We start from the raw sequence: 22040 nt of genomic DNA on the forward strand, positions 1-22040 counted from the left end.
CCCACCTGCCCCCCACACGAGTGTGTTTACTCATGTTACAGCCACTTTGTCTTGGTGTGTTCCACCCATGGTTCAATTCCTTTGGAAGCCTGGGAGATCTCTAGCTAGATGTCTGCTCTAGTTTAGTGGTAGTGTTGATTGGTTTGGTGTGCCCATGTATAGGGTAATGATGATCGCTAAATCTGCAGTGTAGAAAATGCATGCAAGGACTCTAATCCTGCTAGTTGTACAGCTACTGTGGCTTTCTGTGATATACGAACGTGCAGAATACCAGGATTCTTTCACAGAAGGTAATATACAAATGTCACAGAAGATAAGAGATACTGAACAGCTCTGCAACCTATTTTATAATCAAACAGAAGTCTGAGGCCTCTGAGCCTCAATTTTTCTTAACCAATAGCTTTTAAATTGTCCATAGCATTTACACATTTTCAGGGTTACTTAGTTTGGCAGTTGATTTAAGCCAGGTCCACAAACCCTGCCATTATATACCCCGATGCTAGCAATGCAGTGCACCAAAAATTATTATTCTTTCCTTGCTCTTGCCCTGATTTTCTCTTAGATGTTAATGAGCGAAAACCCAAGAAATATATCTAGTGATCAGGTTGTGGCTAAGTGAATTGAAGTAGGACCCTGTGCAGGCTACATAGAGGGGGAAAGAAAAAGTTGTAGGAACACTACATAACATTTATGAAGTGAGGATGGTGTCTCAGCTTGTCATACAGTTATTCTAACCCTGTCACCAGGTTGTAATTTGCCTGTAAGGAATTAGGTCAAATACACAAGCATGGTAAAATAATGGCATTAGTACATCCAGTTGTACATTGAACTATACTGGCCATATAAGATTTTCACCATATTGTTCTGTTTTTTTACTTGTGTTCTTCCACACCCATGTAGCTGTACAGTGACAGACAAGGTGCCTTTGCTAAGTACAAAGATCTAAATTGGGAAATAAATGAACACACCCAGTCTCATTAAAAACCATTGCTTAATTTCAAAGCTACAGTAAAATGAAGTTTAGGTACAAAGAATAAAATGTTTTCATTATAAATATATACAAATATCTTAAAACATTACAGCTGCAAAATGCAAAGGAAAGACACAGGAATGTGCATGTTACATATAGCTAGCGCAGGGGCCAAAGTAGGGCTCCTCACAGAACAAGGCTATCAATGTTCAGATCCTGCCGTCTTATTTAATATACAAGTCTGAAAAGCACTGAGGGGACTAATTCTACACACACCCCTTGCTGAAACAAGCCTCAGTAAACAAGAAAGGAAGGTGCATAGTGTGACTCTATTGAAAGTGACTAAAAATGGTCTCCATGCTCAGCAGTGCTGCTTCTGCTGCTCTGCAGAACCAGCCCAAGTAGAGGAGAGTGAACTGGACTCATCATTATGTTCCAATGGCAAAGCAACCTGTGAAACTCCTCAGTTGATACTCTTGGTTACACGCCTGAGAGCAAGGCCTCAGTTGATGACACAGGTTAAACAGTAATAGAGCCTGCAGCATCTTTGTTGTAGAGGTGTGCTACCTGCGTCAAGCCAGCTTGACTTTCAGATCCCAGGCTAACCTTGCTGTGGCTCACAGTGCAGATGTTGGTTTCCCTCTTCCACTCCTATGCTGACCAAATCACCAGCCAAGATTTTTCCCACTCCTTCCTCTGCTTCTCCAGTTTGACTCTTGCCTTGCTCAGAGCAAAACAAAGGAAGGTGTCTCCAGCAGCACAGCTGGCACTCTTCATGTCTTGGCCAGAGAAGGTTAAAGTTGGAATGTGGGTCTAGCAGTAGCATTCTACAGACCTTGATGTTTCTGTTTAGTGAGAAATCTCTGCTGCCTGAAAAGAGCGAGGCAAGAGCTAAAGCCAATCACAGGGCTGTGACGGGCAAGCCAGCCACTTGGCTGGAGTGGGGAGAGTCCAATGTGAGGGGTGGAGGCTCTGCCTGAGGCAGTCCAGGGCTGTAACCCACACAGCAAAGGGAGGAGTTTGACCTGAGGCAGCCTCAGCCCCTGCAGAGGAAAGGATTCAACATTTCAGTGAGGGAAGAGAGGTCACCACGCCCCCTTTTCCTTGTGAGGTACTGGACTGGATTAGTGGGGGCTTCCTACTCATCTGGTGGCTTTAATCTCCCTTTATAGGAGTTACCTAAAAAGCCATTGGATCACTCCTGGGGTTTTCTGTACACACAGACCAGACTTTGCCAAGAGACTTGCCCTCTCAAGGGGGTACAGAAGAGCAGGCTAACACTTGTTTCAGAGCAATGGCTGGCGAAGCAGAGGAGGGAGGCCTAGCAACTGGGAAAACCTGGGTGGACATCATCCTGCCTGTCAGAGAGCAATGAGAAACAACTGAGCATCTGCAAAACAGTAAGTGGGGAAAATAATTTGCCTTTTACCTTGTAAACTGAGCCATATGGTGTGGAAATGCTGGACCCAGGAAGTGGCCATGCTGCCATTTTTATAGTCACTTTACAGTAACCAGTGGCAGGACACTAAGTGAGAGTATTAAACCAGTTCATACACACAGCTTTTCAGAGTTTCAAGGCGACAACAACATCCTTACTGATTCAGGCTCTCTGGAGTTCTAAGTATGCATAGATTGAATAAATATACAATTGCATTTCTACAGTTCATGCTCTCTTGTACACAGCCAGTGAAAATGTGACTGTGCAACATTACATGTAGGAGTTAATCCAACGCTTAAGAAACAGGAATTTCATTCATGCAGGTCTATGACTGACCTTCATGCGGGTTGTGCAGTTCTGAGAAACAGTCTTGGCCACACTAGCCACTGGGAATTCTGCCAGTTTACTAGGACCAGGATTTGCCCCTTAAAGCAAAGCTACCAACACAGATTAACACAAATAGTGAACAGTGTTAGTTAGCAAGGAAGAAGTAGAAATTAAGCGTAGCTCAGTGACTCACTGAAAGTTACTATCCATGTCTTGCCATGCTTAACTGATGCACAGAAATTATAACCAAGATTCATCGGCACAGCTACCTTAGATAGTCACTAACTGGGTTTTTGATGTTGAAATAAAATGTTGCTTGTGAGAGCTTGGGAAGTAAAAATGATTTGGCTTGTGGCATTTTTTAAAAGGAAAAAGCTATTGAGACCACTTAAAAAAACCATGAGATTTGCAAACAAAAAGTAGCCTGTTGATCAAATTCTAGACTTACCTATAATGTTTCTTTCAGTGCAAAAGGCCATAATTTGGCACCACACCAGCAGAAAAATGTATGTGAGGATTTTACATGATGGACTGTAAAACCGCAAAGGAACCATTATGTTGCCCTTGAGTCACTAAAATGTATTAAAAAGGGTTTTATACGTTCTGCATTCTAAGAGTCTAAATAAATATTTACAAGATTTAAACAGCTACAGGCTACAGCTGCAAGTCTCAAACCTTTGCTGAAGGAGATTTTCTCCCCAATACTAAAGAACATACTGGCAGACCTCCAAGATACATTGGGATTTGTCATTCAGCTGTGGTTAGAACGTAGTTCCATGTGCACTGAGATTTCTAGTCACATCATCACTTGGTGCTCTTAAGTGACAAACTGGGTGTTGAACTTGGTTTCATCCCAAGAAAAAACTGTAGAAAGCAAGTCTGAATGGTTTTTCATTCCCCCTCACGTTGCTGCAATAAAGTTTAGTCCTCAAATTTAATAGATTTAGAAACATATTTATCTATGTACACTTTTTTGTTGGCAATAGGCTGGAATCCAAGGCCAATTCCTCTATGTTGCTTCAAGTTTACTGCTTTCTCAAACTCCATTTGCAGGGTCTGCTTTAAGGTTTCCTCACCTTTCCTGTTCAGAGCCATGTTTGGTTTTTCTGTGGTTCCTGGTGGATCCTGGCTTGAGGCAGAACCCTTTTTAAAACCACCCATCAGTTTAAGGAATTTTGTTTTTTGGTCTGAATTTTCAAAAGAAGCTGTGCTCCACTGGCCAAACTTTATATCCTGCTGAATAAAACAAGACGTTTAGGAAGTTTTACCTGAACTATATCTATTATCCATAAACTCATAGAATCACAACATTAAATGACACCAACTTTAAGGGTTGCAACAAGCAGTAGGCCATAAAGCTTGTGACAGACACAAAAACCGTAGTGGGGTCCTAGCATACCTTGGGAGTGAGCTAAGGCCAGGGATGGAGAAATTGTTCTCTTCCTACTTCTGCATCCCATCTCTCTGCCTGCTCCATGCTCTACTTCAGGGAAGCACAGGGTAAGGAAATGGCTGCATTAATTGTGTAATCATATGATGCTCAGAAGTCTCCTTACCACCTGAGGGGGGAACTATGGAGGTGGAGGTTTGAATGGGGTAACCCTCAGGATCCAACTATCAGAAACACCACCATGAACCCAATCCCATTGGCGTTTGCAGCCACTAAAATCTACAAGTCTTGAAGCAACTAAGGGGGCGACATTTTAAGCATCTTTGAACAAGGAATGTACACTGCCTAAAGAGGAGATAGGAATTGCAAGGAAAGACACCCGTGAAGAGATCCACCTACTATATTTCTTTCAAAAACTGTTCAGTGTGTGCGACAGGGAGTTTTGAACCCTTCTAGAGGCAGGCTTGAGTGGTTTCATCGTGCTGGCACAGCCAATCATAACTGCTTCTGTTAATGAAATAGTACGGAGGGGCTTTGCTGCTGCTCTAGCATTCAGCAATGCTGAGTACAAATGTAGGCCCCGAATCTGTAAGGTGCTGAACAGCCTCAACCCCACACAGCACTGTACATGATCTAGCCCATGATGATCTAAAGGAGAAGGAAACTGAAGGTGCAACTACATATTAGAACAGCTAGGCATTAATAGGTGCCCAGAATTGACTCCCGAGTACTTCCTACTGTTTGTCTGTCTCAGATTACTAAAATGATCACTACTGTGTTTTGCACAATTACAATCACTGCCCACTATTTTCAGAACTTCTGAAGGGCAGAATAAAAGCTACAGCCTAAATTACTTAGGCTTTGTCTAGTATTAAAATAAGTGCTTCATCTCCTGTCTAGAACTAATACAGCACAGTTTACCACATACTCATTTCAAAATATTGCACCCTTGCTTTGCCTCAATGCAGTAAATATAAACTAAGGGTATGTCTATACTACCTGCCAGATCGGCGGGCAGCAATCGATCCAGTAGGGATCAATTTATTGTGTCTAGTCTAGACGTGATAAATCAATCCCCGAGCGCTCTCCCGTCGACTCCGGTACTCCACTGCCACAAGAGGCACAGGTGGAGTCGACAGGGGAGCAGCAGCAGTCGACTCACTGCAGTGAAAACACCACGGTAAGTCGATCTAAGTATGTTGTCTTCAGCTACATTATTCACATAGCTGAAATTGCATAACTTAGATCGATTTCCCCCTTTCTCCTCCCAGCATAGACCAGGCCAGAGGATAAGCCATGTATGTACAATTACAGCATTTACTTCCCAATTACGTAATAGGACAGTGTGTAGTCTGTCAGATTATGGACTGATGCTCCAGTGAACCTTCAGAGATAAGTCAAAGAATGTTCAATGACTGTTTTCAAAGCCGTGGTAACCAATACAGAGAGGGTTGCAAATGGAACAAAAGGTGCATCATGATCCATTTTAAGATCACAGTGACAATAGACTGCATCCAGCAGGACATCCATATAGCTAAATATGCAGTCACGACACCATGTTCATTCTTGTTTTGTCTCCAGTGTCTCTTTCCCCTTTATCTTTAGGCATTCAACTTCTCTGTCATCTGGACTCTTTTCTGATAAATTCCCAAAGACATAAAAAACCACCTCTAGCCACACTTTAGTTATTCTAATGAGCTGGCTGCTTAGCTTTTCTAGAAAAGGTTTCAGACTTGTCCTCTATTTTTATTTTCCTTATGCAGAGGTAAGTATTAAAAAGCTCAGCAACTTTTTCTAATAAAAAGTTAACTATGAAGACAACCAAATCTGGCCCATAGGTTCTAAGCACTAATTTCTCCCCCCACTAGTTAACTATCCTCTACAGGCACAACATTAAAAACACACACTCAGCCCCTAGGACCACTGGCAACTGCTGTAGTTTGTCTCCATGCTTCAGCTGCTAACTAAAGCAGGAGGAAGGAGTTCTGCTCCAGTGGTAGGAGCATTCACGGGTGTCAAACAATGCAGCGCCACATCAGCCAGAGTCACCTCTTTTATATATAGTTAAGTTGTATGTAGCCCACTCCTCTGAAACCCCCATCTTCACCAGACGGCCAAGATGATACACACTGCAATAGTGGCAGCAATCTGGGAAGGGTTTTGTACATGATACATAGCCAGTGGGCGTAGAGTCTTTTAATTCGACCTAGACTAGGCTGTCTGCTTTTAAAAGCAGACTTTCCACCTTCCTGAGGAGTTTCACTTTGAACAGGATACAAACCACCTCATTGATATTTCAGCTTTTGTAGAATTTTCATAATACTGTTCTACAGCTGCTGTAAATCAGTGTCTGACACACAAACATTCTTTCTGGGAGGTGGAGGATACATATCAGCACAGATGCAGAAATAATTACACCTTTTCAAACCCTATATTTTTTTAAGTTAACTGCTGGCAATTACTACACATTGCTTTTACTGCAGCATTTCCAGCTTGCTCTTTGTGAAGCTCACTAATTAGTCTCCATAGCTCCTATTCTGCCATGTGCTCATAACCACTGATAGTTCAGCATCAAAGGACTGGGATTCCCTGCCAACATGTCATTTTCTGAATGACTTCAGAGCCATTTAGCTAGATCGTTTCAAGTCATACCTTGAAATAAAAGCAGAGTTCTCTTCCCAATCCCCTCCCCTATGCAAAAAGTGACACGTTTTATAGATTTTGGCCATTTGATTCATGTACGTTCATACTTTACTAGAACTGTGGCAGTCGTCTTGTGCAGTTCACAGACAGCGGAGATAATCTGGGATACTAATAAGGCCCCCTCCCCTTTCTGAATCCCACCACCCCGGTTAAAGGCCAGCAATTACAGCAGCTGACAGATGTTCCACTCCTAAATCTGCCAGGGAGCAGAAGAGGCAAAGACAAAGCACCAAGACAAGCTCTACAGAGACATAGGTGTGAGCCGTGGAAGGTGAAAACTTGACTGACAGGGGAAGGGGGCATCTGCACTATATTTTCTTAGTCCCCTTTTGGCCTTCCCGCTCCCACTCACATACTTGAGCTGAAGTACCAGGTTACATTATTTGTTTAAAGGAGACAGCAAGCTTTTCAAATGGATGTGTCAGTTTCTCCATTCCCTCGCCCCAAGAGAACTTCCTTCCCAGAAGAAGTGCTTCTGCCCCTTGACATGCACAGCAAGCCACCTACTTGTGAGTGATCAGAGTGTCTACCAAGTCATCATGGAGACTATAAAACAAGCTGGTTGGGTTTGATGCTGCTCAGTCACTTGGGACTAGCTCCCAACTCTCCATTTCTACCAGCAAACTATGTGCTAACTCTACTCCCAGTGACAACTATATGCAGGGGTTAGTGTTATTTATATTCCACAATAAATAGAAAATGATTTTGCAGCAAATTCATCTTGGCTAATTTTCCAGAGGGAGCAGGGAAAATGCTACTATTCAGGACTAGTGATGGGAATTAGAGCTCTGTACAATCCCACTGCTATTGGAGTTGGCTAGTCTGCTCCCACAGCCTCTTGGGATTGGACTAATTTGTTCTGTAGTATGGCCTCAAATTTGCAGGAGAGGGGGTTGTGTGCCAAGTGGCATACATGACTAGCATACAGAGAAGGATGTGGTGCATTTTCACGAGCGGTGCTGTGGACACATTATCCCATCAGATCAAGCTCTAGGCTCATACGTACAGATTCCACTTTGTTTCTGAAAACCTTCGTTTTGCCAGATTCTCTATCAATCTCTTCTTGCAGAGCTTGCCGTCGAACCTAAAAGGAAGAAAAATAAAACGCACAAGATACTGGTTTGTGGGTGAAATTCTGGTTAACTGAATTCATGACATAAGAATGAGATGACAAGAAAAAGTGACTTGTTGAAAACCTGCCTTGTACCTTAACTAAAAGTTAGCATTGTAGCCTTTTGCGCACTCGATTTCAGAAGATAAAGCCATTATTAATTTCCAACATTAACATTTCTTACAAATAACTGCAAAATATTAACTCTATTTATTAAATGTATTAATTAGCGCTGTTGATTAATCGCAGTTAACTCACCCGATTAACACACAAAAAAAATCACGATTAATCACACTGTTAAACAATAGAATACCAATTGAAATGTATTAAATATTTTGGATGTTTTTCTACATTTTCAAATATATAGATTTCTATTACAACCCAGAATACAAAGTTTACAGTGCTCACTTTACTTTTTTACATTTGTGACTGAACTCTTTGGGGGAGAATTGTATGTCTCCTGTTCTGTTTTACCCGCATTCTGCCATACATTTCATGTTATAGCAGTCTCAAATGATGACCCAGCCCATGTTCATTTTAAGAACACTTTCACTGCAGATCTGACAAAATGCAAAGAAGGTACCAATGTCAGATTTCTAAATCAACAGCTACAGCACTCGACCCAAGGTTTAAGACTCTGAAGTGCTGTCCAAAATCTGAGAGGGATGAGGTGTGGAGCATGCTTTCAAAAGTTTTAAAAGAGCAACATTCCGAACCACCAAAAAAGAAACTTACAGAATCCAAACCACCAAAAAAGAAAATCAACCTTCTGCTGGTGGCATCTGACTCAGATGATGAAAATGAATGTGTGTCGGTCTGCTCTGCTTTGGATTGTTATCGAGCAGAACCAGTCATCAGCATGGACTCACGTCCTCTGGAATGATGGTTGAAGCATGAAGGGACATATGAATCTTTAGCGCATCTGGCATGTAAATATACCTTGTGACGCCAGCTACAACAGTGCCATGCGAACATCTGTTCTCACTTTCAGGTGACATTGGAAACAAGAAGCGGGCAGCATTATCTCCTGCAAATTGTATCCAATCTTGTCTGAGCAATTGGCTGAAGTAGGATTGAGTGGATTTGTAGGCTCTAAAATTTTACTTTTTTTTGTGAATGCAGGTTTTTTTGGTACATAATTCTAAATTTTTAAGTTCAACTTTCACAATAAAGAGATAGCACTACAGTACTTGTACTAGGTGAATTGAAAAATACTATATCTTTTGTTTTTACAGTGCAAATATTTGTAATAAAAAATAATATGAAGTGAGCCCTGTCCACTTTGTATTCTGTGTTGTAATTGAAATCAATGTATTTGAAAATGTAGAAAACATCCAAAACTATTTAAATAAATGGTATTCTATTATTGTTTAACAGCACTTCTAATCACTCGACAGCCCTATATTAAGCCTTCCAAACGGGACTGAATTTTCTTGGCACAAAGTCCACGGCAGGTAACAAATACACAAATTACCAGCATAGATGAGACATTGACAAGTGAGCATTAAATCTGATCATCTACTTCAAACCCTTTGGCATCCACTGCAGCAACATGCCCCAGATTTTACCCTGCTTTAGTGCTTGGCTTATGGAAGATGCAGCATATTCCATCTGGTAAGTAGTAATCTCTCGCATGTGTGCGCACAACAACAATCATTGCAATTTCTTATCTGCACATTCATGTGGCTTGCTAGATCCAGACACACCTACTACTAGGATTTGACGTTACACAAAGCTACACAGTATATAGAAATGAGTCTATACCTTGTCTATATTTATTTCATCGCAGTTTCCTTTCCTTTCCTTTACCACTGTTACATCATCCTTGCATTCCTGCAAAACAAAGATATAAACTTGAATATAAGTATGACTATACACTCATTTTAACTGCAATTTACATAGTGGCAGTGACAAATTTGAGAACATTGCCTAATAGACACAGTGCAGTGTTGCAAAATCAGGTAAATGGAAACAGTCAAATTCTAAACTGAAAGTGACAATTTGGCCTGTGCATGTCCTTGTGGAGAGATTTCCATCAATGGGGAGATACATCTGCCAAAGCTTTGCACAACGGACTCTCTGAAAAAGCAGAGTTATCAGGGACACCTGAGACCCTGTAAAAGAAATGGGGAATATACACTTAACTGTTGCGCAGAAGATGGAGACAGAGGCATTTCAGATTAAAGAGTTTGGTAAAAAAAAAAATCTGTTACTGTATTTTGAATCTGCAGATAAAAGGAGTGGGTTACCAGCATCAAATCTGTGACACAAACATAACCAACACTGAGAACACACAGAAACCCACTCACTAAGGTAAGCAGCCCCACTATAAGGACAACTCTGAAAAAGCAGTTACAAAGATGAGATTAATGGGCAGCCAATGTGTTGGGTAAGTAATGGAGAGGCTGGGATAGGAAAATGAACTGAGCCACAATGGTCTGACTAGCTGAGAGAAGGTGTCCAGAGGAAAGATTAATTGAGAATGTTAGATAATTCAAGCATGAAATAATGAAGGAATGCTAGGACAAGGAGAAGATTTGTAAGAGACTTATGCTCACAGAGATTGCTATTTCTGTTGAGGGTTTTTCCCCAACCAACCTACGGATAATTTAACTCATTTTCCATATCTACCTTTTTATACACTGAATTCACATACACACAAATACGTCTAACCCAAGGATGGGCAAACTATGGCCCGCGGGCCGGATCCGGCCCTTCAGGGCTTTGGATCCAGCCCGCGGGATTACCCCTGGTGGTGCTGCGGGCCCGGCGCTGCTCTCAGAAGCAGCCCCCGGGCCGGGAGGCAAACGGCTCCATGTGCGCACACAGAGCCCTCTGCCCCCCCCCAGGGGGCGCAGCACTTCCTGGAGTGGCGTGGGGACAGGGCAGGCATGCAGGGAGCCTGCCCTGGCCCTGGTGTGCGCCACTGCCACCCCGGAGCCACTTTAGGTAAGCGGCACCGGGCTGGAGCTCAAACCCCTCCTGCCCCCCGCCCCCCAACTTCCTGCCCTAAGCCCTCTGCCTGTACCTCGCACCCCTCCTGCACCCAACTCCCTGCCCTGAGCCCCTTTCTGCACTCCTGTGCATTCCAACTCCCTGCCCTGAGCTCCCTACTGCACCCTGCACCCCGTGCACCCCAACTCCCTGCCCTGAGCCCCATCCTGCACTCCGCACCCCTCCTGTACCCCAACCCCCTTCCCTGAGCCCCCTCTTACACTCTGCACCCCTTCTCTGCCCCAATCCCTTGTCCTGAGCCCCTTCCTCCACATCCCGCACTCCACCCCCCCTGCCCCGGCCCTGCATACAATTTCCTCACCCAGATGTGGCCCTCGCCCCAAAAAGTTTGCCCACCCCTGGTCTAACCCCAACAGGAGAAAGAAATGCTTTCCACAATGAGAGCTCATTCTCTGAACAAAAATGAAGTATCCAGTTTACTTCTACGTGGCCTAGTACTGTCTCTTCAGATTTCTTTAAAACAAAAGGGAAAACAGTGATGACAGCAACAAACCAAACAGAGTTGCAGTGATTTTAGTCTGAAGGGTAGGTGGCAGGAAAGAAAGGAAGAACTGTGTGCATCTACCGTTGATAATGCCCGATGACTGGTTGACCCAGTGTGGGTTACTGACCACGGAGAATTAGCAGGATCAGGCCTTTATTTAGGGTGTACCAATCTGAAGTTCTCCCGGACATGATGGAAGCTGAGAGTGGTTAGCACTTCATAAAATTAGGTCACAAGTAAACACCATATAAAAGAAGCAAACGTATTTCTTCAGTACAGGATAGTCTTGGTTTATTTCAGGGCTATTAACTGTGACTGGACTCCATCATTGTAATGAAGTCACATTCACATAAGGCACTGCAGACTCTGCTGTGGTATCTTTGCTGCAAAATGAAAAGAGGACTGTTTTTGTGAGACTGAGTGAGAATGTGCATATGTGAGGTTTATGCATGTATAACACACAGTGCCTGCCCTTAAAAAGGCCAGGTGAGTGAGAGAATATCTTTTACTAGACCAATAACTTCTGTTGGTGAGAGACACAAGCTTATCTTGGAACCAACAAGGCTACAACTACACTGCATGCATTAAAAAGGCCAGCATTTTAGCATTCATGGTAACTATTGTTACAATAGTTATTTCCTGTTGAAAGTGTACAGAGAAACTGGGGGTACCTCAGAGCCCTATTCTACTCTCACTGACACCAAGAGCAAAACTCATTCAAGCAGAACAGGATTGGAGCTTCCTGGTAACCGCTGACATGTGCTCTCTTACACACATGCCCCTTTAGGCTTTCATTTGGCCGGCAGCATGGAATATATCAGTGTTTTAAAGGTCAGTGCAGTCAGACCCTCAAAAGGAGGAAGTACTAGGGATGGCTCAACTCCCTGCAAGAAATATAGGTTTTACAGGCTCTGAGTTTCAGCTTCTATTTCTGGACCACAATGAAGGAGCTGGAATGTCCTCTACATATCCAAAGTGGTGGTTCATATTGCTCACAGACATGATGTATAAGAGCTAACATTAGTAAAGACTTGTTGCCAACCAAGTAGGGTGACCAGATGTCCCGATTTTATAGGGACAGTCCTGATTTTTGGGTCTTTCTTATATAGGCTCCTATTACCTCCTGTCCTGATTTTTCACATTTGTTGTCTGGTCACCCTACAACCAAGTCAAATTTGTCACGGAGACAAATGTGAATCTCAGCCACAACTTGGATACTGCTGTGTATAGTCTTCAAAAAACTTGCTATGGGGCTTGCATGCACAAGCAAAGCAGTGGATTTTCGAAGAGATGCAGTGGTGTGTGACATGCATTAGAGATTAGAAATTGGTCCAGAACTGTAATGCAGTTAAACCGGGGACCAGCACCACCATCATCTATTACAGCAGTGTAACAATAACTAAATTTCTTCAGATCAGAACTACCCTGCCATTTAAACATTCAGAGGAATGTCTTTGCGGTAATTTCTTTATTAATTTACAAAGGACTGAACACGAACAGTAAGAATAGTAATCAGTTGCTTGGAAGGCACTTTGCTGTGCTTTCCATCCTCCTTGTCCAGTACCATCATGCTACTGCATTTGTCACTGTAAGGCTTATCTTGCCTGTGCACACGTGTGAGCAGCTGCATAAATCCAAATAATGTCTAATCAGGACAATGACAATTTAATTAGAAAATTTATCACAGCAATAAAACCATCTCATCCTTCTAAAGGTCAAAACGAAAAACCTAATAAGGAAGGCTACAGCTCCAACTGTCCTCCTCACAATGATAAATGTACATGCACTCACACACATGTACCCTTGTGACTAAAAAAAAGCCCAATTCCATGCTGCCGTGTAAGCTGAAGACTCCATTTGTACGCTGCAATCTACAGATGATTGAACGTGTTGGACATTGGACGGCTCTGCAGGATTCCACAGAACACAAAGAAATGTATATGGCAATACACCAAAGCAGAATACACCAGATTTACTGAGTGCTTTGTCTCAGAAGCGCGTTAAATGGAGACGGTGTCCAAAGCAACCCCAAAGTCCATCATGAATCTAACTTGCGGACAGTGTTTAAAAATATAGGAGGTAGTAACTCTAATACTCTCCAAACAACTGCTGGAGCACGCTGAGTGCTAACTACCACAGCGGCAGAGCGAAGCCTGAGCCAGGAAGGATGCTCATTTTACAGATTTAAGTAGTGGAATGAGAATTAGTGGTTAGAGCACAAACTAAGGGGGCAGTGAGTTATATTCCCTGCTCTGCTGCCTCACAGTGTGGCTTTGGGTATGTCCTATCTTATCTGTGCCTAAGTATTCCCTGCTGTAAAGCAGTTGGAGTAGTAATTACTTCTAAGGGTCGTTGAGACATAATGTATGTAAAGCTCTTGTAGAGCTTAGATAAGAGGCTCTGTGGAAGTGCAGAGTATCATACAGTAATATTGTCATCTAGGGGCTGAGTTTTAGAGGGGCCGAGCATATGCAGCTCCCATGGACTTCAACGGGAGTTATGGGTTTCTCAGCCCCTTTGCTTATATCGGGTAAGGAGAGAAAGTGATAAAATGATCATATAAATAGTAACTCGCTCTCACTACTGTTAAACAGATTTGAACATTTAGAAAAACTTCAGAGCAAAAACATTCCTTTGAAAATGCTCAATTTGAGGATTGTTTGTAGAAGGACATCAGACAAGTGTTTCTATTCATCCCAGCCCTCATTATCCTATGAGCAAGACCATATCTCCATGTACGTTCCACCCCACAGCAAGTTTATTTGGCTATTCAACTGGCACCACAATTTAAGAATTCCTAATAGGATTTCCGTAATAATAGTCAATCAGCTGGAGTTCTGCTCCAACTAACTTGAGTCTCAGACTTCTAGAGCTTTAGATTACGTATCTCTTAAAAACACCTGTTTGTTTTGTTTAGCCTTTGATGGATTGTTTTGATTTAGGGTTTATTGTGTTTCATTAACAAGTGAGGTTTGGTTTAGGTTTCATCCTAACATTTGGTCTACCAGGGTTTGCAGATCAATATTTGAGGTCTTGCACGCATTTGGGATTTCCTGAAAGGTCTTGTCCGCATAAGGCATTTTTTCCCCTTAAACTTCTCCCACAGTTGCTACCACTAGTATAGGTAGCCGCTCAGCAGTGTCAACAATAGGAGAACCTTAAGGGGGGAAAAAGGCCGAGCATAGACAAGGTGCTGGTAGACACTAGCATTTTACCATCATGTCATGGAGACACAGGTCAAGATGGCATGGTGGTGATAACACTGGTACCCCACTCTGCACTAGGGCTGCTACTATCAACAGTGGGATGGGTCTGAGAAAGTTCAGCGCATAGACACAGCCTTTGGTTTTGTGTCAACTCCTCCAGGTAGTTACAGAAGTAATTTGTGCATTTTACATTTTTGTAATTAGAGCACTAAGTGGCTATAGCAACAGGCATTAAAAAAATAAAATACTTCTCTGCCTCTCAGGACTGGTGTTAGGCTTATATCATTCAACTCTGATCCTGCTGTCTGTTCCTCAGTTTGACCCTGCACCTGACTGCAGCCCCAATGATATAAATGTGGACCTGCACAGTCCACCCATGCAGAACAGCAGGCAAGATTGGACTCTTCGCGTGTACATAAAAAGCTTTGAGCGCCTCAGTGGGAAGATGGAAAGATGAAAAGATGATAATATTTAGAGCTTACCGTTGCCTCATTTTCTGTTTTTACTATGACCTTTTTCTTTTTCTTTTTCAATCTTGGCTCTTCGGCACAGTTCTGCGATCTCTGTTTATTTCTTTTCTTATCCTTATTGTCACAGTGCACATCATTATTTTCATGAAGTCCCCCATCTATATTATCCACTGCAAGGTCTTCTGTTGGTTTGGATTTCTTTTTTTTGTTCTTTCTATTACTTTTAATTGATGTCATCTTTTCACCTTCAGATATTTCCCCATCTTCATCCGTAAGGTTTACAGGCTCAGTTACTTCCTCCTCTTCCTTCTGAATCTTTTTCTTTTTCTTCCTGGTCACCTCACTGTCATCTTCAGAATACTCTCTGTGTTTTTTACCAGCGAGTGCTTTTTCCTGGGACTTGGCTTTTTGTTTTCCTGGAAGGTGTTTATTAGAATTTCCATGACTTTGGTCCTGATTATCCTCACATGTTAAGGAAGAAAAATCTTTGCTTTTTTTCTTCCTCTTGGTTACTTCTCTGTCGCTTTCAGAGTTCTGGACACTGTTCTCTTTTTGTTTTTTTCTTATGAATGTGTTTTCCTGGGAATTGGTTTCTTGATTTTTTCTGAAGTCTCGTGTTGAAAGGTTCTCCTCAGAAACACTGTGATTTTTGTCCTGATTACCTGCCAGTGTTAAGGAGTCATGTTTGTCTTTCTTTTTCTTATTCTTCTTCTTCATTACATCACTCTCTCCTGAAGTGTTCTGGACAATATCCTTTCTGTGTTTTTTACCAGCAAGTGCTTTTTCCTGTAAAGTGGTTTTATTTATTTTTTTATGGTTTTTATTAGAAATTTCATGATCACTGTCTGGAATTTCTATCACAGGTAAGGAAGAAATGTCTCTCTCTTTCTTTTTCTTCTTTTTCTTGGTTACTTCATTGTCACCCTCACAGTCCTGGGAGATGCTCTCTCTGTGTTTTTTACCAATGACTGTATTTTCCTGAGAACGAATTGTGTATTTCTTTGGAAGGTATTGATCACTGTCTTGATTATTTTCCAATGGTAACAAGGAAAGACCTGGGCCTTTCTTTGACTTCTTTTTGAAAACTTTAGATTCCTCCTTTATTTCTTTTACCGGCTCAGCCTCTGAACTGCTTTCTATTGTCACAGGGCAGTCAGCACATGCTCTTTTCTTTAATTTGGAGCCAACTTTCTTCTTCTTTTTACTAAGATTTAACTGATCTGAATCCTCTTCTGCTCCGCATTTCTTTTTCTTCACCTTAGTTTCTGCTTGCGTGTCAGATTGAAGGTCGTCTTCAATTTTGATGACCGTTTGACTCCCAGTGCTCTTCACTTTTTTCTTTTTCTTTTTCTGTGTTGTTTCCTCACAAACACTCCCTCCCTCTTCATTTATTATCATTCTGGAAAACAAACTGCAGGTTAGTGCACAGCTTTAGTATTGCAACACAGAGCTTTCTGCTTAGTGCTCCACACTCTTATAAAGTGTCATTTCTACTTGAACTATGGAAGGGGCGGAGGGGGGACTACTGGTCTGATTTTCTAATATGCTCAGAATCCACAGCTCCCTTAGCCTAATCTAAATGTCCAAGGAACAGCTCTGAAGATCAGGCTATAAACATTTCTTACAAGTTTATCTCCATCAGCTATTTCTCTAGATCGGTGTTTCCCAAACTTGGGACGCCGCTTGTTTAGGGAAAGCCCCTAGTGGGCTGAGCCGGTTTGTTTACCTGCCGCGTCCACAGGTTCAGCCGATCACGGCTCCCACTAGCCACAGTTCGCTGCTCCAGGCCAATGGGAGCTGCTGGAAGCGGCGCGGGCTGAGGGGCGTACTGGCCACTGCTTCCAGTTGCTCCCATTGGCCTGGAGTCACGATTGGCCGAACCTGCAGACACGGCAGGTAAACAAACCGGCCCGGCCCACCAGGGGCTTTCCTTAAACAAGCGGTGTCCCAAGTTTGGGAAACACTGCTCTAGATGAAGGCTCCGTCCACACTCAAATGAGAACTATGATAGCTACAAACACATTGAAAGCCTGCTGGGACTAGCATGATTTTCCTGAGCACCGTCAATACGGATTCTTTTCTGAGCTATGCTAACCCTACCACGACAGAAAATTTTCTGTAATAGGAGGGCAGACTGTGCCCTACATAGGCAAACAAGGACCTTCAGATTCATCCTGTTGTCAGGTGCTCACAACCAATATGAAGGTGCAGGCAATCATTGACAGGTGGATTCAATTATCTCCAACCACAACATAAGACAGAAGGCACAAATGAGTCCTTGCAACAGTCATACTTGGAGGAAAAGATTAAGCTTATGTTTGATTGCCCATTTCCTGAGGTGAGTTTTATCGGTAAGTTTGGACTCCACACAGTATCTGTACACTCTGATCGGAGCAGGGTGGGAATACCACTTCCTTTGCTACTTCCCCACCACTGGCTGTCTATCATATGGGACTCTGACAGAACCAAGCTAGTTGACTATAATCACATTTAATTTATCCCCCTCTGTGGTTAATGTAGTGCTTGCTGTTCCCAGTGTGAACAAGGCATGGAAGATTACACTGTTTCAGCTTCAGATCTGGACAATAACATTTGAGAAAGGAATAAAGTGAGATGGTTAAATCTTATTACCACACCAACTGTCCCTCTTTCAAAGACATTATACTTGAGCTTCCATGGCCCACATGTTTGTGGATCTGAATTCTGCCACCAGTCAAAGTATTAAGGAGGCAACTCAGGTGGTGGAATTTAATATGTCCAGATACCTCCCTCAGACTGCAGCATAAAATGAGTTCCTAGTAGGTTTTTTCCCCCCTTTCTCCTGGCAGGCAGCTATCCTGCCTGAACAGGCCCCAAAATATGCAGCCAAAGCAACTTTTTAAAGACTTTGTTAGCTCATCTCTGAGCTGTAGTGATAGGTCATACTCTAAATGTAGGCGGAAATGCAGAATTGACAGCTCTGTCAGTGTTCTCCGTTTATCAGAGTGGGTCCTTCTTTAAAAAAAAAAAAAAGACTTTGAGCTGTATCCTCACGAGCAGGGGACAGGAAACCCTCATTTGCTAGTTTTCCTACACATTAACCCATCAGGGGGGTATGGTTCATGTGGACCCTCAACAAAACCAGCAGGAATGTTGCCCTCCCCCAAACCAGGAAAAATCCCCCAAGATCCCAGATGCAGAAGCCATTTGCATAGAGGCCTGTGCCCTGTCAGTTTTCCACCAGCTCTCCCTGGCTGCACAGCTCCTGAACTCCCATCTGCTGCTCTAACTGAGACCCACCCAGAGAGGCCTTCAGAGCAGAGAGAGAAAAGTGGGTAAACTAATGGAAGGAAATCAGTCAGTGCAGAGCTTCGGCTGAACCGGAGGGAACACTGCCATGGGGATGTGACCTGCACGTCCATGCTCGGAAGAATGATCTCTGCACTCACTGCTTGTACAAACCTTTAGCACTAAACAGCTCCAAGGATGCACTTATACTGGAAAACACAGGAACTGTAACCCCCCACTGATGCAGCTCCACCAAAGGAGGCTGCGGCATAGGGTTAGACAACACAGTGGCTACACCACCTTGAACCCACCCACGCTGCAGCCTCTCCCAGCGCTACTACCGGTGGCGCCGCACTGGGCAGCAGCTGCGGGCCTAGTTCATCCCAGGGCTGACACGGATCCATTCTTGGAAGGCCGCGGGGGGGCGGGGAGGTTGCTACGTGAGACAGAGCAGATTTGGGCTTTCATGCGCCCCCTGATAAGCCCCCGGTTTGAGGATGATGGTAACTAGACATTCATCGGCATCAGCTGCAATCCAGTCCCCTGCCCCCTCCCCCCAGCGCTCCCGCTTCCACCCCCGGCCCCGCGCTCGCTCAGCCGCCAGCCCCGGGAGGCCTCTTACCTGCTGAGCCCACGTGCAACGCCTCCCCTCCCCCCCTCGGCGTGTTCGCCGAGCCCGGCTGCCTCTGACCCGGAAGCGGAAAGCGGGGCCTGGCGCGGGCTGCTCTGGGTAACCTCCGCCTGCGGCTTGGCGGTTGCTTGGTAACCGCGCCCCTCCATGGCTGTAGCCCAGGGACCAAAGACGCTCTGGGAGCAAATCTGTGCTGGTGAGAGACACCCCCCGTCACCCCTCGGGCGGGGCTCCCCCAGCCCCCCCCCTCTGGGGATAAGTGGAGACTCCCCCAAGCCTCCCTCACTGGGCTGGGGGGACCCCCCCCCTTCAGAGCTGCTCCGAGCTCGGGATGCGGGTTCACTGTACGTCAGTTTCTCTCCCTCCGGGGCCGGAGGCTTTTGTCTGTCAATTTCAGCCATTGAAACTGCCTCGCTCCTGGTTTTTTGCACTCAGATCCCCCTCCTGGGGAGAATCTGGCTCAGCAGCGTTGCAAGGAACTGGACATTGGGGTGTCCCTTTGAAATGTAAACGTTAGATTGACCCAGCTCTGCAGACAAAACACTGCAGCTGGTTCAGACGTCTAAAAGAAAACACATTGTTCACAGATGCAGGACAAAAGGTTCAAATATATTGAATAAAATATTGGTCGTGTGATTTAAATTGTCACCAGGCACTCCGATTAGAAATATAGCCTTGTATCACGCGCTGGTGAAGGTGTCCAATTTATTACATCCATAATGAAGTGCTAATATTGCCTTTTGTGTCAGAGTAATCTGCTTCCCAACTGAATCCAGCCTTCTGGTTTATCACAAGGGAATCAGTTTATTGCCTCATAAAAGCAGATAGGCAATGATATTGCAAGTTTAATTAACACAAAATTAATAAGCCTTGTTTTCAATTTCAACAATAGAAGCCTTTGTCTTGGTCATTCCCCAGCATCTGCAGCTGTGGCCACTAGGAATATTCAGGAAGTTGAGGAGCCTACACCACCAGTCATTTGATTGTACCTAAAGTTATCTATTTATTTATTTAGTATTTATAGTGCTGTACAATATGATAAGTGCTGTATATTAAATGGCCATTTTTAATCCTAGAATACAATGCCACCTACCCTAACTTGACTGAATCAGTGGGTGCATACCATGGATGGAGGCCATAATGCCAGTTAAGGCACATGACTATAAAAATGGTAGGTTGAGTGGCTGCAGGCATGTTTTGCATCTAAGGCCCTCATCCTGAATGTGTAGTGTGAGGGAAGACTGCAGCTTCTTCCCATAATCCCCTTCAAAGTTAGTTCCTAAAGAATGCTGGATCAGGGTTTAAGTCTATAATTCCATTTTGGGTTTCTGGTGATGTTGTCTAACTGCTTAATCATTAGTTTTAATGTCAAGATACCTAGCCATGCATTTACAATTGTAGTGTAAACTTAGGTACTGAAGATATAATGCCAAATATTTTATTAAGATAATATTCTGTAAGATTTCAGTTTTGCTTCTCAGATCCATATATTCCTACTGTATGAATAAAATAAACTTGTGGAAAGATTTGAATGGTTCATGTGTAGAAATCCTGAGATTTGTCAGAACTTCACAGTTCTGACAAATCCCACTGAAATCCCTTACTGTGGCCCTTTATTCTTTATTTTCAAATTTAATTTCATAAGGAGCAACATTTCTTCTTGGTGGATCTTAACTACACTCTGTTGCTCTCCATGTGGCAGATCCAAGACCAATGAAATTAACTGAAGTATTCCGTTTTATTTCAGTGGGAGCGGGGTCCAGCCCCATACCTTTGCAAATCTATCATTGACGTCAGTAGGAGATCTGTACATATAGTGAGAGCAGAACACCTGAGTGGGTTTCTGCCTTTAATATGTATTAGGAACATTTTGCACTTGGGGTAGGTGGAACTGTTGTCTAATGGTCAGCACATATGGCCAGGATTCAGGACTTCTGGGTTCTGTTTTTTGCTGATTCACTGAATAGTTTGCAAAGATCACATAACCTCTCTGCACGTCCATGTTTTCCTTTATAAACTGTAGATGATAATAGTTAGCTACCTCACAGGAGTTTAGTTGTTTACAGGGGGTCCCCGGTATATGTTGGGGTTGCGGTCTTGTACAGGGCAACAGATACTGAAATGACAGATACTGGGGAATTTTTCCCCTTAAGAAATAATGGCCTGCCCTGCCTCCTCCTGTCTCCCCTCTACCCCCACCCCAACTCTTCCTGCCCAGTTATACCCCCTCCTCCAAGTGTTCCCCACCCCCCTCCCTCCCAGCACCTCTTGAATGCTGGGGGAAGCACTCAAAGAAAACCACGCAAAAAATGAAGCGACAGATATGCGGATTGGGACCAGTGTGAATCGGAACATGTTCCCCTATTGATAAGCAGCTGTTACGCAAAACGACTGATAAGAGGGAGATGTATAGCGGGGACCCCCTGTATAAAGAGCCTCATTTGAAAAGCACTATTGCATATAAGTGAAAAGGATTATTAATTTCATGCAAGCATCCTCGTTTTATTTAACAAACATTTTATAGTCTTAAACTATGACAAGTTGCTTACTTAGTACAAAAAGCCTATTTTCAAGAAAGGCTTCCTATAGCACTGAAAATATTGACCTTGATTCTCCAGGACAAGTGACTCAGAAGTTCTCTCATTTTAATAACTTAGATTTTGTGTTCAGTATTTGCTTATAATACACAGTTTATAATTTCTACAAATGAAAGTAGCTTTTAATAAGTAATATTTGTTTGTATGTTTTCAGAAAAATAGTTATAAAGTCCTTTTGACATTTGGTGTGATGCTGGGTTTTGTCTTCTTTTAGAGTACGATGCAGAGCAGCCTCCATTTCCGTATAGTCCTGAAACAAAACAAGATTCTGTGAGTAGTTTAAGCAAAAAAATCTGTATATGGTATGTCTGAAAAGGTGCATCTATTTCTAAAGGGGAAGATTAGGTATCAAAAATATCTCCAGATTCATTCAATGAATGTGTGACTATGTATTTCAAATTTCTCTTAAGTGTCAAATGCAATATTCCAGA

At 43.2% G+C, this 22040-nt stretch overlaps 2 protein-coding genes across 12 annotated transcripts in view; one reads left to right on the forward strand and one right to left on the reverse strand.

The window, feature by feature from the left end:
- Nucleotides 1-321: 321 nt before the first annotated feature.
- On the reverse strand, nucleotides 322-18808 carry KNOP1 (lysine rich nucleolar protein 1). Of its 5 annotated transcripts, none has more exons than XM_044979457.1 (5): nucleotides 18682-18808; nucleotides 15127-16513; nucleotides 9704-9772; nucleotides 7835-7912; nucleotides 322-3968 (listed from the first exon to the last, which is right to left on the reverse strand). In XM_044979457.1, exons 1-5 carry the CDS (start codon nucleotides 18783-18785, stop codon nucleotides 3657-3659), a joined length of 1950 nt encoding a protein of 649 aa, XP_044835392.1. In that variant the 5' UTR covers nucleotides 18786-18808; the 3' UTR covers nucleotides 322-3656. The 5 variants fall into 5 exon arrangements, with proteins under 5 accessions (XP_044835392.1, XP_044835391.1, XP_044835393.1 ...); XM_044979456.1 differs by having other exon boundaries at nucleotides 322-3971; XM_044979458.1 differs by having other exon boundaries at nucleotides 322-3971; nucleotides 18723-18806.
- Nucleotides 18809-19066: 258 nt separating this feature from the next.
- IQCK (IQ motif containing K) overlaps nucleotides 19067-22040 on the forward strand; it is a 103355-nt gene continuing 100381 nt past the window's right edge. For 3 of the 7 annotated variants that reach the window (XM_044979467.1, XM_044979465.1, XM_044979466.1), the window contains exons 1-2: nucleotides 19069-19208; nucleotides 21824-21879. In XM_044979467.1, the coding sequence (XP_044835402.1) occupies nucleotides 19160-19208; nucleotides 21824-21879 (105 nt within the window). In that variant the 5' untranslated portion in view covers nucleotides 19069-19159. Of the gene's footprint in view, nucleotides 19209-20089; nucleotides 20184-21823; nucleotides 21880-22040 lie in introns of those variants that run through there. The other 4 variants (XM_044979463.1, XR_006572400.1, XM_044979468.1 and 1 more) reach the window with 3 other exon arrangements.

The sequence above is a fragment of the Mauremys mutica genome, chromosome 11 (genome assembly GCF_020497125.1).
Source record: "Mauremys mutica isolate MM-2020 ecotype Southern chromosome 11, ASM2049712v1, whole genome shotgun sequence".
Lineage (NCBI taxonomy): Eukaryota > Metazoa > Chordata > Testudines > Geoemydidae > Mauremys > Mauremys mutica.